General features: G+C 43.4%; 1 protein-coding gene across 1 annotated transcript in view; it reads left to right on the top strand.

Annotated features, from left to right (window-relative positions):
• Positions 1 to 15,433, top strand: part of STK4 (serine/threonine kinase 4) — a 46,860-nt gene that overhangs the window by 132 nt on the left and 31,295 nt on the right. The window contains exons 2-9 of the mRNA XM_054391795.1: positions 2,913 to 2,993; positions 4,176 to 4,304; positions 6,103 to 6,217; positions 6,917 to 7,081; positions 7,496 to 7,663; positions 8,196 to 8,333; positions 9,063 to 9,191; positions 11,447 to 11,633. Of these exons, the coding sequence (XP_054247770.1) occupies positions 2,913 to 2,993; positions 4,176 to 4,304; positions 6,103 to 6,217; positions 6,917 to 7,081; positions 7,496 to 7,663; positions 8,196 to 8,333; positions 9,063 to 9,191; positions 11,447 to 11,633 (1,112 nt within the window). The remainder of the gene's footprint in view (positions 1 to 2,912; positions 2,994 to 4,175; positions 4,305 to 6,102; positions 6,218 to 6,916; positions 7,082 to 7,495; positions 7,664 to 8,195; positions 8,334 to 9,062; positions 9,192 to 11,446; positions 11,634 to 15,433) is intronic.

Raw genomic sequence — 15,433 nt, 5'->3', positions numbered from 1 at the left:
GTCGGCGCTGGTCCTAGCATCCGTGGGAGCCAGGTAGCTGGCCCCATTGAGCCTCTGCCCCTCCGCCTTCCCGGGGCACTGCCGGGAAACCTCACCCCGGGTTGGCGGGCAGCAGCTGAGGAGTACCGGGGCTGATGGCGTTGGACGTTTTCGCATCGGGACGAACCGGGCAGCGCCGGCAAGTCCGTGCTCTGATGGCACCGAGCTCGTGTTGAGAAAATGGCTTAAAGTGAAACACGCGAGTCTGGGAAGGCGCAGGCTTCGGCGGCTGTGGAAGCTTGCACCGGTTAATGTGATACACTGACCAGAGTCGGTGTACTGTCAGAGCTCTCGATACCTTGCTCGTTCCTCTCGCCTCTTTGGGTGGGTTTTTGGCAGGTTCGTTGCCTGCCTGGTCCCTGCCTAGTCGGTGCGTACCCCACTGCCCCCGTCGAGCGCAGCCCCATTGAGGGGCCAGCCCGGGTCCCGAGAGGTGCCGGAGCCGGTAGCCGCCTATCTCTGGCCGCCGGGCTGCGGCGGAGCGGATCTGGCAGGGAGCGGTTCGGAGATCTGCGCGGTTTGAATGGAGTGTCCGTCTGTCAGGATGCTGCTATCAACCCCCTGCAGCTGGGGTCGGGAACAAAGAAAGCCGCTGGCGCTGTCCTTAGTGGCCAGGGTCTGTTTAACGAAACAGCCATGTGTCTTCTGTTAAAAAATGAAAAGTCTGGCATTATTCTGTAATTGCTTAGGCCAGTGTTTAACTGGAAGGTGATTGAGATTAGATCAGCAGCTTGGGCAAGGTTGGGTTTGTGTTGCTGTTACATCGTGTCATATAAACAGCCAGGGAACAGAACAGGCAGAGTACGTCTGGCAGCAGCAGGGACAGGCTGGACCCTGCACAGTAACTGCACTCCTGAACTGTAGCAGAAATGAGGTGGTTTGATGCAAGCACAGTAGTTATTTGGTGATTGTGTGTTAATGTGTGAAAAACTTTTTTTTGTTTATTTTTTTGGTAGAATTTAGGCCTCAATTTCAGCAAGAAGGATCTGCCTCTTGCATCTGCACTTCTGGACTCCTTGGACACTTTTTGGGCTTGGAAATGGCAGCTTGTGTGGTCACTGATCCATAGAGTGTTTTTTCTCTTCTCTTCCCACGCCTTCCTCCCTCCCTGTTTTCACAAGGACAAGTAATGTTCTGTTGGTTGACACTTATCTTTGCAGGGAAGCAAGTGACTACTTTCAGTATTTCACCACTTCCTGCGTCTGCTTCTTTATAATGTTTCCTTTGCTTCAGGAAGCCATTGTATGTACTCCATGCGTGAGCTGCCCCTCCTGTATGGCCTTTGTACATAAACATAATAGCCAGGGATCTCTGAGTGGTTTCTCACTCAGTTTCTGAAGAAGTTAGGGGGGAAAATTACATCTTTAGTATCAAAATTAGCAGGCTTGTGGCTGGAATTGTGATCTTTGAGAGCAGCAGTAAGAGCTTTCAGCAGTAATTTGCAGTTGCAGGCAACCACACATTTCATTTTAAGCATTGTTCTTGGTGAGACCAATAAGTTCTGAAAAAATCTGCGATTAGTAAGTTTCTGTGTTTCAGAAACTTGTAAGAACTGGTTTGGGACGTTCGGAGTTTGGGGTTGGGTTTTTTATTTGTTTTCTTTGGGTGTTTTTTGTGGGTTTATTTTGTTGTTGTTTCAAATTTTTGTTTAGTTGGTATGGAAACGAAAGAGCACTTGTTTGTGGGCTGGTCGACACTTTCAGAACATTTTTGATGCAGTTCTTGGCTAATTCAGAAGGTTTGTTGGTGAGCTGCTGTCACCTGTGGTAGTGCAGGACTGAAACAAACGCAGCTCATCTTGGTGCTTTGTGTACACAATTTTCCTGAAAGGTGCACTGGAGTCAAAGTGGAGATATCACAGTGCACACAGGATGGTTTTTTCTCTCTAGCAATTATTTCAGCTGACTCTTCTTAGCAATGCATTTAAAAGGGATGGACCAAGCAGCGTTAAGATCCTAAGAGTCAGATACCAATTTCCTTTCATTCATTTTTCTTCCTGATAGACTTTTCCTAGTATATATCCAGGCCCACACAGTCAAGGCTTGATGTTTGGGTGTTAAAAATGTGCAAGTGAGATCAGTATTGCTTCTTTTCTCCCATCAAATGCGTTCCATGTGTACTCTAAGGCACTGGGGAAGATGATGTTCCCATTTGCATGGCCTTAGCACATGTCCTTACACAATGTATCCTTACATATTCATATGAGATATGCAATTTATCAGATACATTCAATAGCTGCAGGGCTCTGCAGTGCTGTGTTGGTATTTGACCACTGGCCTCTAGATGCTGAGGTGTGTTTCCATCCAGAGGAACTGTAGATTTGTGTTGCCTCATCAAATTCTGTCCTCTGTAATTCCTAATTATCTTTTATTATTGGATGCTAATAATATTCACTCCTCTGGTCAGGTGAAATAAACTTAGGGGAGACCTTATAGCTCTTCACAGCTATCTGAAAGGAGGTTGTAGAGAGGTGGGTCTTAATTTCTTCTCACAAGTCACAACTGATAGGACAAGAGGAATGTCATCAAGTTACACCAGGGGAAATTTAGGTTAGACATTAGTAAAAATTTCTATACTGAAAGGATTACCAAGGGCTGGAACAGGCTGCCCAGGGAAGTGGTTGAACTGCCATCCCAGGATGTATATAAAAGTTGTCTAGATAGGGTGCTCAAGGATATGGTATAGTAGTGGCCCTGGTAGAGTTAGATAATGGTTGGACTTGATGGTGGTAGAGGTCTTTTTCAAGCATGGTGATTCGGTGATCATCAGTTTCTTCATGCTAAGCCTTGTGTATGTTCAAGTGGTGCTCTTTCAACAAAGCCCAAACTGCTGTAAAATAAAACGTAATAATTTCCCTGTTCTTACACATACAGGCAGCTGAAGAAGTTAGATGAAGATAGTTTAACCAAACAGCCTGAAGAAGTGTTTGATGTACTGGAGAAGCTTGGAGAAGGGTATGTGTTCATGCTAATGTGTGCTTTCTGAGAACAAACCTGTGGATACACATTCAGTGATCTTTTATTTTTCACTTTTGTCGTGATCCTGTTGCTGCAGAGGTGTGTTCTACCATAGTGACTGATTAACAACAGAACGAAGGATTCTTTTCCCAAGAGTGTGATATCTTAATCCAGACAGCAGACTTCTGGATCAGCAGTAGGGAGTTAAAGCACTGCTCAAAAGGCCAGTTTGGAGGTGACAGAGTTCTGTAGGAGCTAGAGGGGTTTTGTAGCTCATCCCTGGTACCTCTTCCAGAAGATCCACATGGAAATGAACTTCTGTTGCTTTATGCTACTTGGTGAGGCAGAGCAGCATGGGAACGCTGGGAGAGTGACATGTCTGCCTTTATAAGCAGTCCCTGTGAAAAATGAGCTGTTTACCTGCATGCCTGATATAAGTCAAGAAGCTGGAAATCAGACAGATAATATCTGACAAAACCAAGCAAACCTCTGACCAAAGTGTAGTTTCTACTGGTGCTCACCTGGTACTGTGGGCTGGAAAAATAGAATTGTATTTGATTTGTGTAAAAAGCCCTTCCAGAGCTATGGGCAGTGTAATGATTGTTGGCTCCTCCCTGACTGTCTCAGTGTGCTGTGATTTATTTGTGTTATTGTCACAGAATCACAGAACATTAGGGGTTGGAAGGGACCTCAAAAGATCATCCAGTCCAACTCCTCTGCCAGAGCAGGATCACCTAGAGCAGGTCACACAGGAAGGTGTCCAGGAAGGTTTTGAATGTCTCCAGAGAAGGAGACTCCCCAACCTCTCTGGGTAGCCTGTTCCAATGTTTTGTTAGAAACTATAGGATGGTTATTTACATTAATGTGATGGGGACAGAGCACTGAAACAGACTGCCCAGAGAAGTTTGGAGTCTCCTTCTCTGAAGCTATTCAGACCCTGTCTGGATGTGATCCTGGGCAACCTCCTCTGCTTTAGCAAGGGAATTGGACTAGATGATCTCCAGAGGTCCCTTACAACCCTTGTTGTTCTATGAACTTGTGATTGAAATACAAAATATTTTTAGCAGGAGGATTGTTTTTTTTTATTCTGATGTCTGCACTCGTAAAAAGCAAACTCACAACACCTGCTTTTGTAAAATGTTGTTGTGCTTGGTGTTTATGTAATATTTTCTTTCGTAGTTCCTATGGCAGTGTGTTCAAAGCCATTCATAAAGAAACGGGTCAAGTTGTTGCAATTAAACAAGTTCCTGTGGAATCTGACCTGCAAGAGATTATAAAAGAAATATCCATAATGCAGCAGTGTGACAGGTAAGCGTGTCCTGCAAACCCCACTATGAGTGCACAAAGAAAAGTGTTGTCTGTGATGTGGCATTTAATCACACAAAAGCCATGATGTTGCCTTAAATGTTTTTTAAAAGGCTGGACTTGTAGGATCAAGTTGCCTCCTATCACCCGAGTCATGTTAGCTGACCCTTTGGGTAGTGGTAATCCAGGCAAAGGTAAGACAGCAGAAATGGAGCTTGGCAAGTGAGCATTGAGCTGAGTTAATAACCTTGCACTTGCTGCAGCACAGAGCCGAGCGTGTGAGTGGTGACCACGTTCTCCCCGTGCCATCACCTGCTGAACTGTAGTAACTCGATTGAGTGCTGAACAGCGGCTCCCATCCCCAATGGGGTAATGAAATCTGAACAAGTTTTGGTATGGAAGTAGAAAACTGTTAGAGGAGGGGGGTTTGTTTGGTTTTTAAGGGGCATGTGGCTGAGAGCCACTAACGCATGACTGCTCTTGCATGTGCGCAATCTACCTGCTGTCATCTGCTGGGGTGGCAGAACTGTCCTTCCTGGCTATTTTCTGCCTGTGCAGGTTCTAGTGCAGTACAAGCTGTTTGCTGACCTGAGCATGCCCAGAATAACTCGCTGGCACCTCTGTGGGCTGATGGTTGACTTATGGATGAGGAAGACCTCCTTCAAGCGTGTCCTGGGCTGAAAGTTTAAAATACACCAATCTCTTCTGAAACTATGGATTTAGCCTTGAGAAACACACTACTTTGATGGACTTCAGGCATGGAAAACCACTTAAAATAAATGACATTAGCAATATAAAACTATGGTCCCAGTCACTCATTCTGCTGCACTTCATTCTCTTTATATGGAAGTGACTGGTGGCAGACAACAAAGCGTAACTTGAAAAGAATTTGTTCATGACAAGTCTTAGTGTGTAACTTGGGAAGCATTGCCAAGTGTCTCTTTCTTAATAGAAATTAAATATTAATATTGTAAGGCCTAAAATGAGACCTTACACTTAGGAACAGCAGAGGGAGTACATTACATTTTCTGTGCAGGCATTGAGGGATGCTGGGTAGGTGACTGACTTAGTTTTGTTGGGTTTATGCTTTTCATTAGCAAATATTCAGCAGAGAATAGGCCAAGTGCACTTCTGTTTCTTAGCTCCATTGATATGAAGTTGGGAATAATCTTTCTTAGTTTTGTCTTTCCCTTTTGCAGAGAACAGATGGTCATTCTGACCAGGGTAGTTTATTGGGTTGTTTGCTTTTTTGTGCGACAGTCTGAGGTCATACTGGATTCTTAAAATACATGGTGGAGTAAACTGTAGGTGCATTTGGTGGAACATTCCTCTTAATTAATGTTACAGCTGTTTTCCACCAAACTTTGGACCTTACATTTCCATTGGGTTGCCACTGCTCTGCATCAGGTTTCAGGGACCACCACGGTCTGTTTCTAATTCCCCTGGTCTACCTTCTTGCTTGCTGCAGCACTGACCTTGTTGTAATCCTGTTCAGGGGGCTAAACCAGATGAAGACTAGTGGCTTCTTATTTTTACAGGATTTGTTTTCAGTTGGTTTAGCTCCCTGAACTGGCTTAGGGGCAGGTCAGGTGAGCACTGCTGTGGGGAGGAAGCTTGGCAGGACTGCAGTGGTCCTGTGCAAGTTCAGACTAGTTTTGGAGTGCTTGTGGTTGAGGTTACAGTGACGCTTCAATTTTTAAAACTTACTGAGGGGCTGTGCAGTGTGTTGTGCTTATTCAGTTATGCTGGTTACTGGTATTTGACCCTTCGTTTTCTTCTCCTTTTTTTTCATATCTCACAGTCCTCATGTGGTGAAATACTACGGCAGCTATTTTAAGAACACAGACCTGTGGATAGTCATGGAATACTGCGGCGCTGGCTCTGTGTCCGACATCATTCGGTTACGAAATAAAACCGTACGTCCTCTATCCTTTGCGTGTGTGAGCGGGAAATACAGGTGTCCAGCAGCTCAGGAAAACCAAGTAATTAGACAGTAGTTAGATTAGAAGTTCTTCCCCATGAGAGTTGTGAAGCACTGGAACAGATTACTCAGAGAAGCTGTGGAGGCTTCAACCCTGGAAGTGTTTAAGGCCTTGAACAACCTGGTCGAGAGGAAGATGTCCCTGCCCAGCAAGGGGTTGGATCTAGATGATCTTTGAGGTCCCCTCCAACCCAAACCCTTCTAGGATTCTATTAATTTTGGCATAATTCTCATGGTGTTCATTGTCTAACACTGGCCATAGCATGAGATGCAGGTCCTTTGTTCTTCTGAAGATGAGAAACCTGATTGCATTGATTGAGTTTTGGTTATCTGGGCAATGTAATTGGTGGAGGAGATTTGGGTTTGGCTTTCCTGAAAATGCAGACTCATTCTGAATAACAGACTCTACTCTGCCTTACTTTGGTTATTGCAGGATAAGAATTACTAGTGGAGAAAGGGGTTTAGTGTTTGTGTGTGCTGGTTGTGATATAATGCAACATAATGCTGTAAGTCACTAATTCCCCCATGCCTTTAATGAAGGCAATTAAATGGCAGTTAGAGAATCTCAGGAAGATAGGCTGATACAGAATCATGTAACGTCTAAGCAGCTGATAGTTTGGCTTTTTTTTTTTAGCTCACAGAAGAGGAAATTGCTACAATAGTGCAGTCCACACTGAAAGGACTAGAGTACCTGCATTTTATGAGGAAAATACACAGGGACATCAAAGCTGGCAATATATTGCTGAATACAGAAGGTCATGCCAAACTAGCAGATTTTGGAGTGGCGGGACAGCTTACAGTAAGTAAACCCATGATAGCTGTGTGCACTTCAGTTTGTTGTTTTAACCTGCCTGTGAGGGTGATGTGCTTGTTGAGACTTTGAGAAATTGTTCTGAACTGGTTTTTAGCACTTTACATCACATAATGAGATACTAGAATGGCAGCACTTTAGAGCAGATCTTCCTCTGTGGCAGCTGCTATACCTACATGATGGTTTGCAGTAGCATTTGCAGTTTGCTTCAGGGTATTTGTGACTTCTGTAAGCACATTTAATTTCCTCTTCGCAGCCCTCCATATCACAGTCTTGCTGAATTTAACAGTGTGTGTGTGTGTACATGCAAATGGCAGGTAATTTGGGTGATAATTCATTAATAAATGTGTATGGCTAATACGGTTGCCATTGTCTGGATCTTTATCTTGCTGTTCTTCTCAGGACACCATGGCAAAGCGGAACACAGTTATAGGGACTCCATTTTGGATGGCTCCAGAAGTGATTCAAGAAATTGGGTATAATTGTGTGGCAGACATCTGGTCTCTGGGGATCACTGCAATAGAAATGGCTGAAGGCAAACCACCATATGCAGATATTCATCCTATGAGGGTAAGGACTGTGGATAATCTACTGCTGTATGGAAAGGTTTTGCTGTTACAGCTGGCTGAAAAATGTGCCGATGTGCCACCTTGCTTTTAGTTTAAATGATTTGTTTTCTGACAGTTCTTTGTATTGTTGATTAAATGAAAACCAAGTCTTTGAGAAGGAGAATCTGCATGGGAAGGAAAATCAGGAACCTCTTCTGTTAAGACGTAGCTGCAGATCCTTGTGCTGGGTGTGAAGAAATGTATTTTCAGGTTTATTACCAAAGTGATTTTCTCATGTAAGCGCAAATTTTTAAGACTTGAAATTGGCACCTGTTGGACACATAATGGCTCAAATAGACATGTAAATACCTAGTAAGAAAAGTCTGATTTCTTCATCCCTCTGAGCAAATTCATAATATTGGCACAAACTCTCCAGACGCAGCAAAGGTGAAATGCCCGTTGTTTTTGGTACCAGTGTATGTGTGGATTTGTGTTGTATTGGTGGAAATCTTTTATACTTTGTTTTCAAATCTGGAATGTTCTTCTGTTTTCAGGCAATTTTCATGATTCCAACCAATCCACCTCCAACGTTTCGGAGGCCAGAGATCTGGTCAGACAACTTCACTGACTTTGTAAAGCAGTGTCTTGTTAAGAGCCCGGAGCAGCGTGCCACAGCAACACAGCTTCTGCAGGTCTGCCTTTTCTTAGTGGAATGTAAGCTCTAGAGAAGGCTTGCTGGGGTAGGCAGTGCTGCTTATCTGTTGAGATGTTTGGTTTGGTACTTGCTGCTCCTGCTCACTCCAGATTTTACTTCTTGCTGTCTTATTTTTAAAATCTTAATGTTTGACTTCAACTTTTCTTCTTTAAGAACCAGTCTAACATCAGCTTCCTGCCTTTTTCTTCTCTGGGTGGTTCTTCTGTTACTTTGCCTTTTGGAACAGCTTTTACTTTCAAATTCTCACCAGCACTTCCAAGAAACTGCTTCATAAAGCACTAAAAAGTGGAAACTAAGTGAAAGGGGTTGCTGAGAATGGTCTAGGCATGGTGATGAGCTGTGTGAATGATTCCTGACAGCTAAGCTGCTAAGGAAAGAAATAAGAGTTTAATACGAATTTAATGTGGGAGGGGAATGACCCTAAGTCTGTTGTAGGCTAAGGGTTAACTACTGGACCCTGAGGCCCCATGGGTTTTTGCCCTGGAGGCTTAAACAAGGACAAAGTCTCACAGCAGTAGTGCCCTTTGGAGAATGTTCTTGTTTGGAGGGTGGGAGGTCTCCCTCCTCTGCCAAACAGAAGCACTGGATTTTTATTTTAGTAATATATTGAGTTAAACCTTAATTTTGATTGGAAACAGACCACAGTAACAGTGGTTTATGTCTTGATTGGGATGCAGTGCTTATTTGTTTCTAAAATGCTTCTCAGCACCCGTTCGTTAAAAGTGCCAAAGGAGTCTCAATTCTGCGGGACTTGATTAACGAAGCCATGGATATCAAGTTGAAAAGGCAAGAGGCACAGCAGCGTGAACTAGACCAAGATGATGAAGAGAATTCAGTGAGTACTTAATGACAACAGCTTACAAAGTCCAAGCCTTTGCTCCTTTCACAAAATTTAGCTGCTTTAGTGTTTGATTTCGCAGTACTTTGTCCAATTGCTGGTGGATTTGATTCAGGCATTGAGGTTTCTATTTCAGAACTGCTTAAGCTGATGCTTGGTTCCTGCTCAATCTTTCTATTTGAAGGGAATAACCAGCATGTGTGGCTTACTGCTTAGCTCAGAGTGTAGCTCAAGACCTGTGATTGAATAGGACTACGAAGTAGTGTGTGCAAAAGACCTGATCTATTCTCCCAGTTGGCCTGTACTACATTATATATGTAGTAGTGGGAATTCTTCACTGCAGATTCAGGTTTTAGACTGCTTTCCTAGTAGAAAATAATAATCATCTGTGATGCATTATGATATACATATATTGTGTTGTTTTACTATTGTTGTGCTTTAGAACCCCCCTTATAGAAACTTTCTACTGCACAAGAGCAACCGACAGAAAGCCAAGGTGAGGGCATGACAAATGGTTCAGGGGATTGCTGTGAGTTTTAAGTTTGGGCTCCTTCTTCCAGTGGTTGCAGCATGTGAATATGGAATGCATGTTGGGTTTGAGCCTCTGCTTGCTTCAGCCTGAATAAAAGAACGACGAAAGGCTTTGTATGCCACTTCTTTCAGAGGTCAGACCTGAACAGCATGGTCCACAGTATCTGTGCTGAAGACATTGTTCACCTAGTTTCCCAGTTCAGGGCTGCCTATTTATTCAGTGTGGAAGTCACTTTAATGGTCACGTTGCCTTAATGTTGGCTCTGAGTGTTGTCCCTACCCTCCCTTCTTCATTTCTGACCAGTCTGGAGTCACATTGCTGGGAGATGGAGTCTGTGTAGTAGAGTTAAATCGTCTCTGTCAGTGTGTGTGTTTTCCCAAACTCTGTCTACTGGCAGAAAAGTCTTCCCAAGCACTTCCCAAGTGCTGTGGAAGTTTCTGCTGCAGTCCTTTGTTAAACGATGTGTAGCTAACAAATTTATTACTTCCTCTCGCCCACTCATCTCCATATAAAGTTACTTCTCCTCCATTAACCTTTTGTGAAGTTTTCTTCTCTTGCTATTGATTCTGGGGTTGAGAAGTAAACTATATAGACACCTTGGCAGAACAGATAAAATGCTTGGAACACCAGAATGTGGAGGAGTCTAGCTTCTCTCAGTGACATTGAGATGTAGTGTTGCAGCTTGATGTGTGAGGTCTATGTTTTTTTCCTCTAACAGTGATAAAGATCAGTAAGCCCATGTCACACAGGACAGTGAACTTTGTCCTTATAACCAAACATGAACATTCCATCCGAGGTGTGATGCCTAGAAACTCTACAGTAAATCTAGGAAGTGACTTCTGTTCTAGTAATTAGATATTTAGTCCACATTTCCAAGAAACTAACTAGGTGTAGAAGTTTTGATCTTGTTCTTGATTAAATCCTGATCAGAATATATCCTTAGTGAAGCACACACCACCTAATGAAGCTCCTTCCTCTGGCTAATTTAACTGTCTGACGTAAATTGTCCTATCAGAATTCATTTCAGGAGCTTGTATTTTCCTGCAGAGTCAGTCTCTTGAGCCTCGACAGCAATAATTCAACTTCTGTAATATTAATACCTATTAACAAATAGACAAATACTTTTAATTAAACAAAAAAAATTGCTAGACCTTGGTAATTTATTTAATTCCTTTTAAAAGATTTGCAAGTTCAGTGAACTTTGCTTCAGTGTTTCTGAATTTTGTAGCAAGTAAAAGTGTCTAAATGCTAAAGAGAGACTCCTTAAAAATAGGGTGATTGTTTTTCTTCAGTGTGCCACAAGCACTCCAGACTTAAACTTGTTGCTGTCTAACACCTAACAGCTCCTCAGTGAATCACTTGAGATAAGGGGTTTTGGTCTACTGCTTAAAGAAGTAGCATGAATAGAAACACTGAATGAGTATTGTAACCTACTCTTATGGACAGGTCACCAGGTCAGAAATGAGCTACAGCTTGCACTGAGAAGTTTCTGCTGATTATCTGTTCTCTAATTTTTTCATGCTGGCAGAAAAGTAAGAAGACTTTTCCTTACCTGTTTGGAGATGACAGGGAGAGAACTAAGTGCATATAACAAGATGTTGCTTTTATGTGTATAATTAATCTCTGAATTAGGAAGGCTTGCCAGTGTCCTTGGCTACAGACATTCTTCACAGGACTTCACCACCATCAGTAAAAAAACATTTCTGGCATCCTTGTCCAGGAAGAAGATGAAACTGATTCCGGGACCATGGTAAGGGCAAGTGGAGATGAAACTGGTACCATAAGAGCTGTCAACACACTGAGTGATGGAGCCAACACCATGATAGAACATGATGGCACCTTGGAATCCCAGCTGGGTACAATGGTCATAAACACAGAAGACGAGGAGGAAGAGGGCACCATGAAAAGTAAGGAAACATCTTTATTTTCTAGAATATTACTTAGAACCTAATGTGGGCTGTGATGTGTGTTTCCAGCCTGTTTCAGTATTTTGGTGGCTTATTGTGATGTCTTTTGGTTGTAGAGAGAGAAAAGTCTTAGGTCCATGCCCTCTGGCAGTAGAGAAAACAGACTCTTTCTAGGTACAAATTTCAAGCCATTCCTTTTAGTCTTGTACTTGGTATAGCTAATGAATTGTGCACAAGTTTCCACAAGTTTCTGTGCTGAGCAAACAAGGTCTGATTTTAGCTAATAGGAAGGGGTTTTGTTGGTTATTTTTTGTCTGTTTTGTGAGACTCTAGCATAAGGGTAATCAAAACATTTTGTGTCACCTTAGAAAGCGATCTGGCTGTAACCTGGCATCTGTAAACAGCAAGCTTGTTTCAGAAGTGATGCATCAAATTAAGGGCTACATGTGTGAAATGACAAATACCTTACAGGGCTCAAGAACAGCAAGGCACATGGTGGGAGAAGCAGGCATCTCTATAGGCCTTTGTGCTTCTGTAGTGCTACTTTAATCACTAAGAACAACTAAATAAACTGTTGTTGTTCTGAGACACTCAAGGTGAAATCTGTTATGCCCTGAAATAGAGAAGCTTGCTTAATACTACAATCCTTGTGATAGGAGGGTAAGGTTTAGATCCCTGATAGTCTGTGGCAGACCTCACAGCTTGAGCTGCAGAAGGGTTAAAACTGTTTCTTTGATTAAAGAAATGGCACAGAGACCCTCCATGGAAAGGTACAACTAGAACAGAAAGAATCTTTTCTCAGTTCTGGAATCTCATAGAAATCTGTTCCCACTGACTAGGTAGTGGGAACACAGCCTCAGCAGCGTTGAGGGCAGAGGTAGTCATGGATGACTCAGCTGGCCAGCATGGGTGCTCCTCCAAGGGCACAAGAAAGTGCTGAGTGGGGGCTCAGCAGTAGTAAAATATGATCATCATAGGCAAGGCTTGTTGTGGCTCTTGCACTGCTTCCAAAGACTTCCTGATTTTTGGACCGTTAGCTATTGTGGGAGAGGACTGATGGTGAGAGTAGCTAAAAAGTCATCCCAAGAGTGGGATGACTTACCAGCCCTAACTAAACCTGGTGAAAACTGTGGTTTTCTTTACAAACAGACAGCAGTTCATTTCTCATCCTCAGTGTGTGTGGTTCCATTTGGTGGTTCACAGTGACAGGTTTTCCTGTTTGTGGTGCTCCTGCACTGATTACCAAGGGTGTGCAAGTGCCTCTTCCCATCTTCAACACAAACTTATCTTCTCACCATCCTTTCAAGGTTGCAGAGTTTGTAACTCAAGATCATCCAATACTCTCTGTAAAGCAGTGTGCAGAGGTTTGAGGAGATATTAAAAGCATCTCCTTTACAAGGACATACTCCAGTTTTGAGGAGCATCAGTTGTGAGGGTGTAGCAGTGTCTTTAATACAGTGCACTGTCTAAACTCAAGAGGGAGCTCCAGAACAAGCTCTGAGAGCTCCCGATCTCTGGGTACTAGAAAGTCAAGGTTTTATTTTAACCTCCCCTTTCAGACTTCTTAAACCCCTCTGTTCTCCAGCTGCTGCTCTGTAACAGTATTGAAAGCTAAGTGTGTGGCAGTGCTTGAGCAGTTTTGCATTCTGGAGGAAGCATCTTGAGAGCCTGGGTGCAAGTGATGGTTGGCTGGTGCCACTTTGGTATCAATGGGCTTCACATAGCAGTATCTAGTGAGATCCAGCCGCAGTCAGCACTCTGCTGCAGGTTGCATTTTAATACCTTCTGCTTGATTCCAAGAAATCTGACGTTAATGAAATGATTGCACCAGACTAAAATTTAACTTCTCCTTTACACCTTTATTCTCCTCCTTACCCAGCAGCCTAATTCTGAAGTCCTGGCTGCCACACAGACCTAGTCTATGCTTGTTCTCTGGATGCTGTGCACAGCAGCGTCTCTGAGCAGCGTGCCCTTAATGAGAATTGCCTATAGCTCCATTTTTCAGCTCACCATTTCCATATTCATGTTCTCATAATGTTCGGTTCAATTGATTTAACTGCAAAGCTCGTCAGCTTGCTGCAGAACTCTCTGGAGCAAGGTCTTTTTGTGATCTTAAATATAAATGTGATAAAGCTGTTTGGAAACCACAGAGTTTGAAGAAGCATAGTTGATTCATATTTTTATAGAAGTCTATATTTCATTTGGCAGCTTGTGTTATGAATCACAATAAAACCTAGTTGAAGTCAATAAAAGAGTTCTTGCATGGCATTAGTAGGAGAATTTAGCTTCACTAGGTGTCTTGGGCTCTTTAACTTCAGGCTTCTGCACTTGTGTTTCAGCCCTTCCTTTTAAAAAAAAAACAACTCTGAAACTTTACCAGTTTTGAGGTTGTTTTCATTTCTTTTTAATGTAAAAAGTGCTTTAGATAGGATTGTTTTTAAAATCTCTAGCACCTTCCAGTAGGCTTGAACGTGTTTCTTGCATAAATTAATTCCTGGCTCTTCAGGAGGGAAAGCATTCCTAAATTCCAGCATTTTGCATTGGAGGGAAAGTTTTGGGTTGTAGTCAAATGAGCTGTAATTCCATTTGCTTAAATTCTTTCATTTGCTTGGCTTTCTCTTTTTTCTTCTGGGCACTCAACATAAATACTGGGGCAGCATTAAAAATGTCTCTGTGACATTCTGTGACACGTTCTGAAGGCACTCAGGCGATTGCCTGAAACCGCAGCTACTAAATCGTGCGGCAGCACGTTGTCCTGGGAAATCGATCGCTGACAGATTGCTTATGGATGGCAGAGGAGCTATTCCAGGAAAACTCGGGAAGTGGCTGAAGGACTGTAGATGAGCAGTGCTTTGTCATAACTGGCCTTTCATAGATTCACAGAATGGGTTGGGTTGGAAGGGACCTTAAAGATCATCCAGTTCCAATACCCCTGCCGTGGGCAGGGATACCTCCACTAGCCAAGGTTGCTCAAGGTCTCATCCAACCTGGCCTTGAACACCTTCAGGAAGGGGGCATCCACAGCCTTTCTGGGCAACCTGTTCCAGTGTCTCACCATCCTTACTGGAAAAAGTTTCTTGCTAATATCTAGTCTAAATCTCCCCTCTTCAAGCTTCAATCCCTTCCCTTTCTTCCTATCACGACAAGCCAAACCCAGGCTGTATTTCATAAAAGTTCTGTTTTCATGCAGAAATGAAACAGCCAAAGAAGGAAGCACATGAAGGGGCAATGGTAGTTTATAATCCTGAAGAGTGCCATAGGATTTCTCCCTTCTTACTGCAGGAAGTGTTGGATTAGATGACCTCTAGAGGTCTCTTCCAACCCAATTCATTCCATGATTCTGTGATTTTCAGCCCCACCAGTACAAGCGACTGAAAAGCAGGTGGGCTGCAGCACAGAGCTGTGGGGACACCAAAGTGGTCTCCACCATACAGAGAGGGTGGGAAGAAAGTTTTTTTTCAGCCTGGGGTGGGCAGGAGTGGCTCTTGCTGCAGTCTCCTACCCCCACAGGCCATCAGAGCTCTGGTCTCCTCAGTGAAAGAATGAGAGTAGGGTTTGAACCACAGCAAGGATGAACACTCAGCTGAACATAAGGAAGGAAGTTTTCACAACACGGATGGTTGTGCAGTAGAGCAGGGCTGGAGAGACTGTGCAAGGCCCTGGGCAGCCAGATCCCAGCCCAGTCCCAGCCATCACACAGTTCCTCCCAAGCCCAGCTCCTCTGACTCATGCTCATCACACTCTGTCAGACCCCTCCAACCCTGCAGTCACTTCAGGCCTTTCCATCACATGCCACATTT

This window comes from Indicator indicator, chromosome 24, assembly GCF_027791375.1.
Source record: "Indicator indicator isolate 239-I01 chromosome 24, UM_Iind_1.1, whole genome shotgun sequence".
NCBI lineage: Eukaryota > Metazoa > Chordata > Aves > Piciformes > Indicatoridae > Indicator > Indicator indicator.
This window is presented reverse-complemented; position numbering and strand designations above follow the sequence as displayed.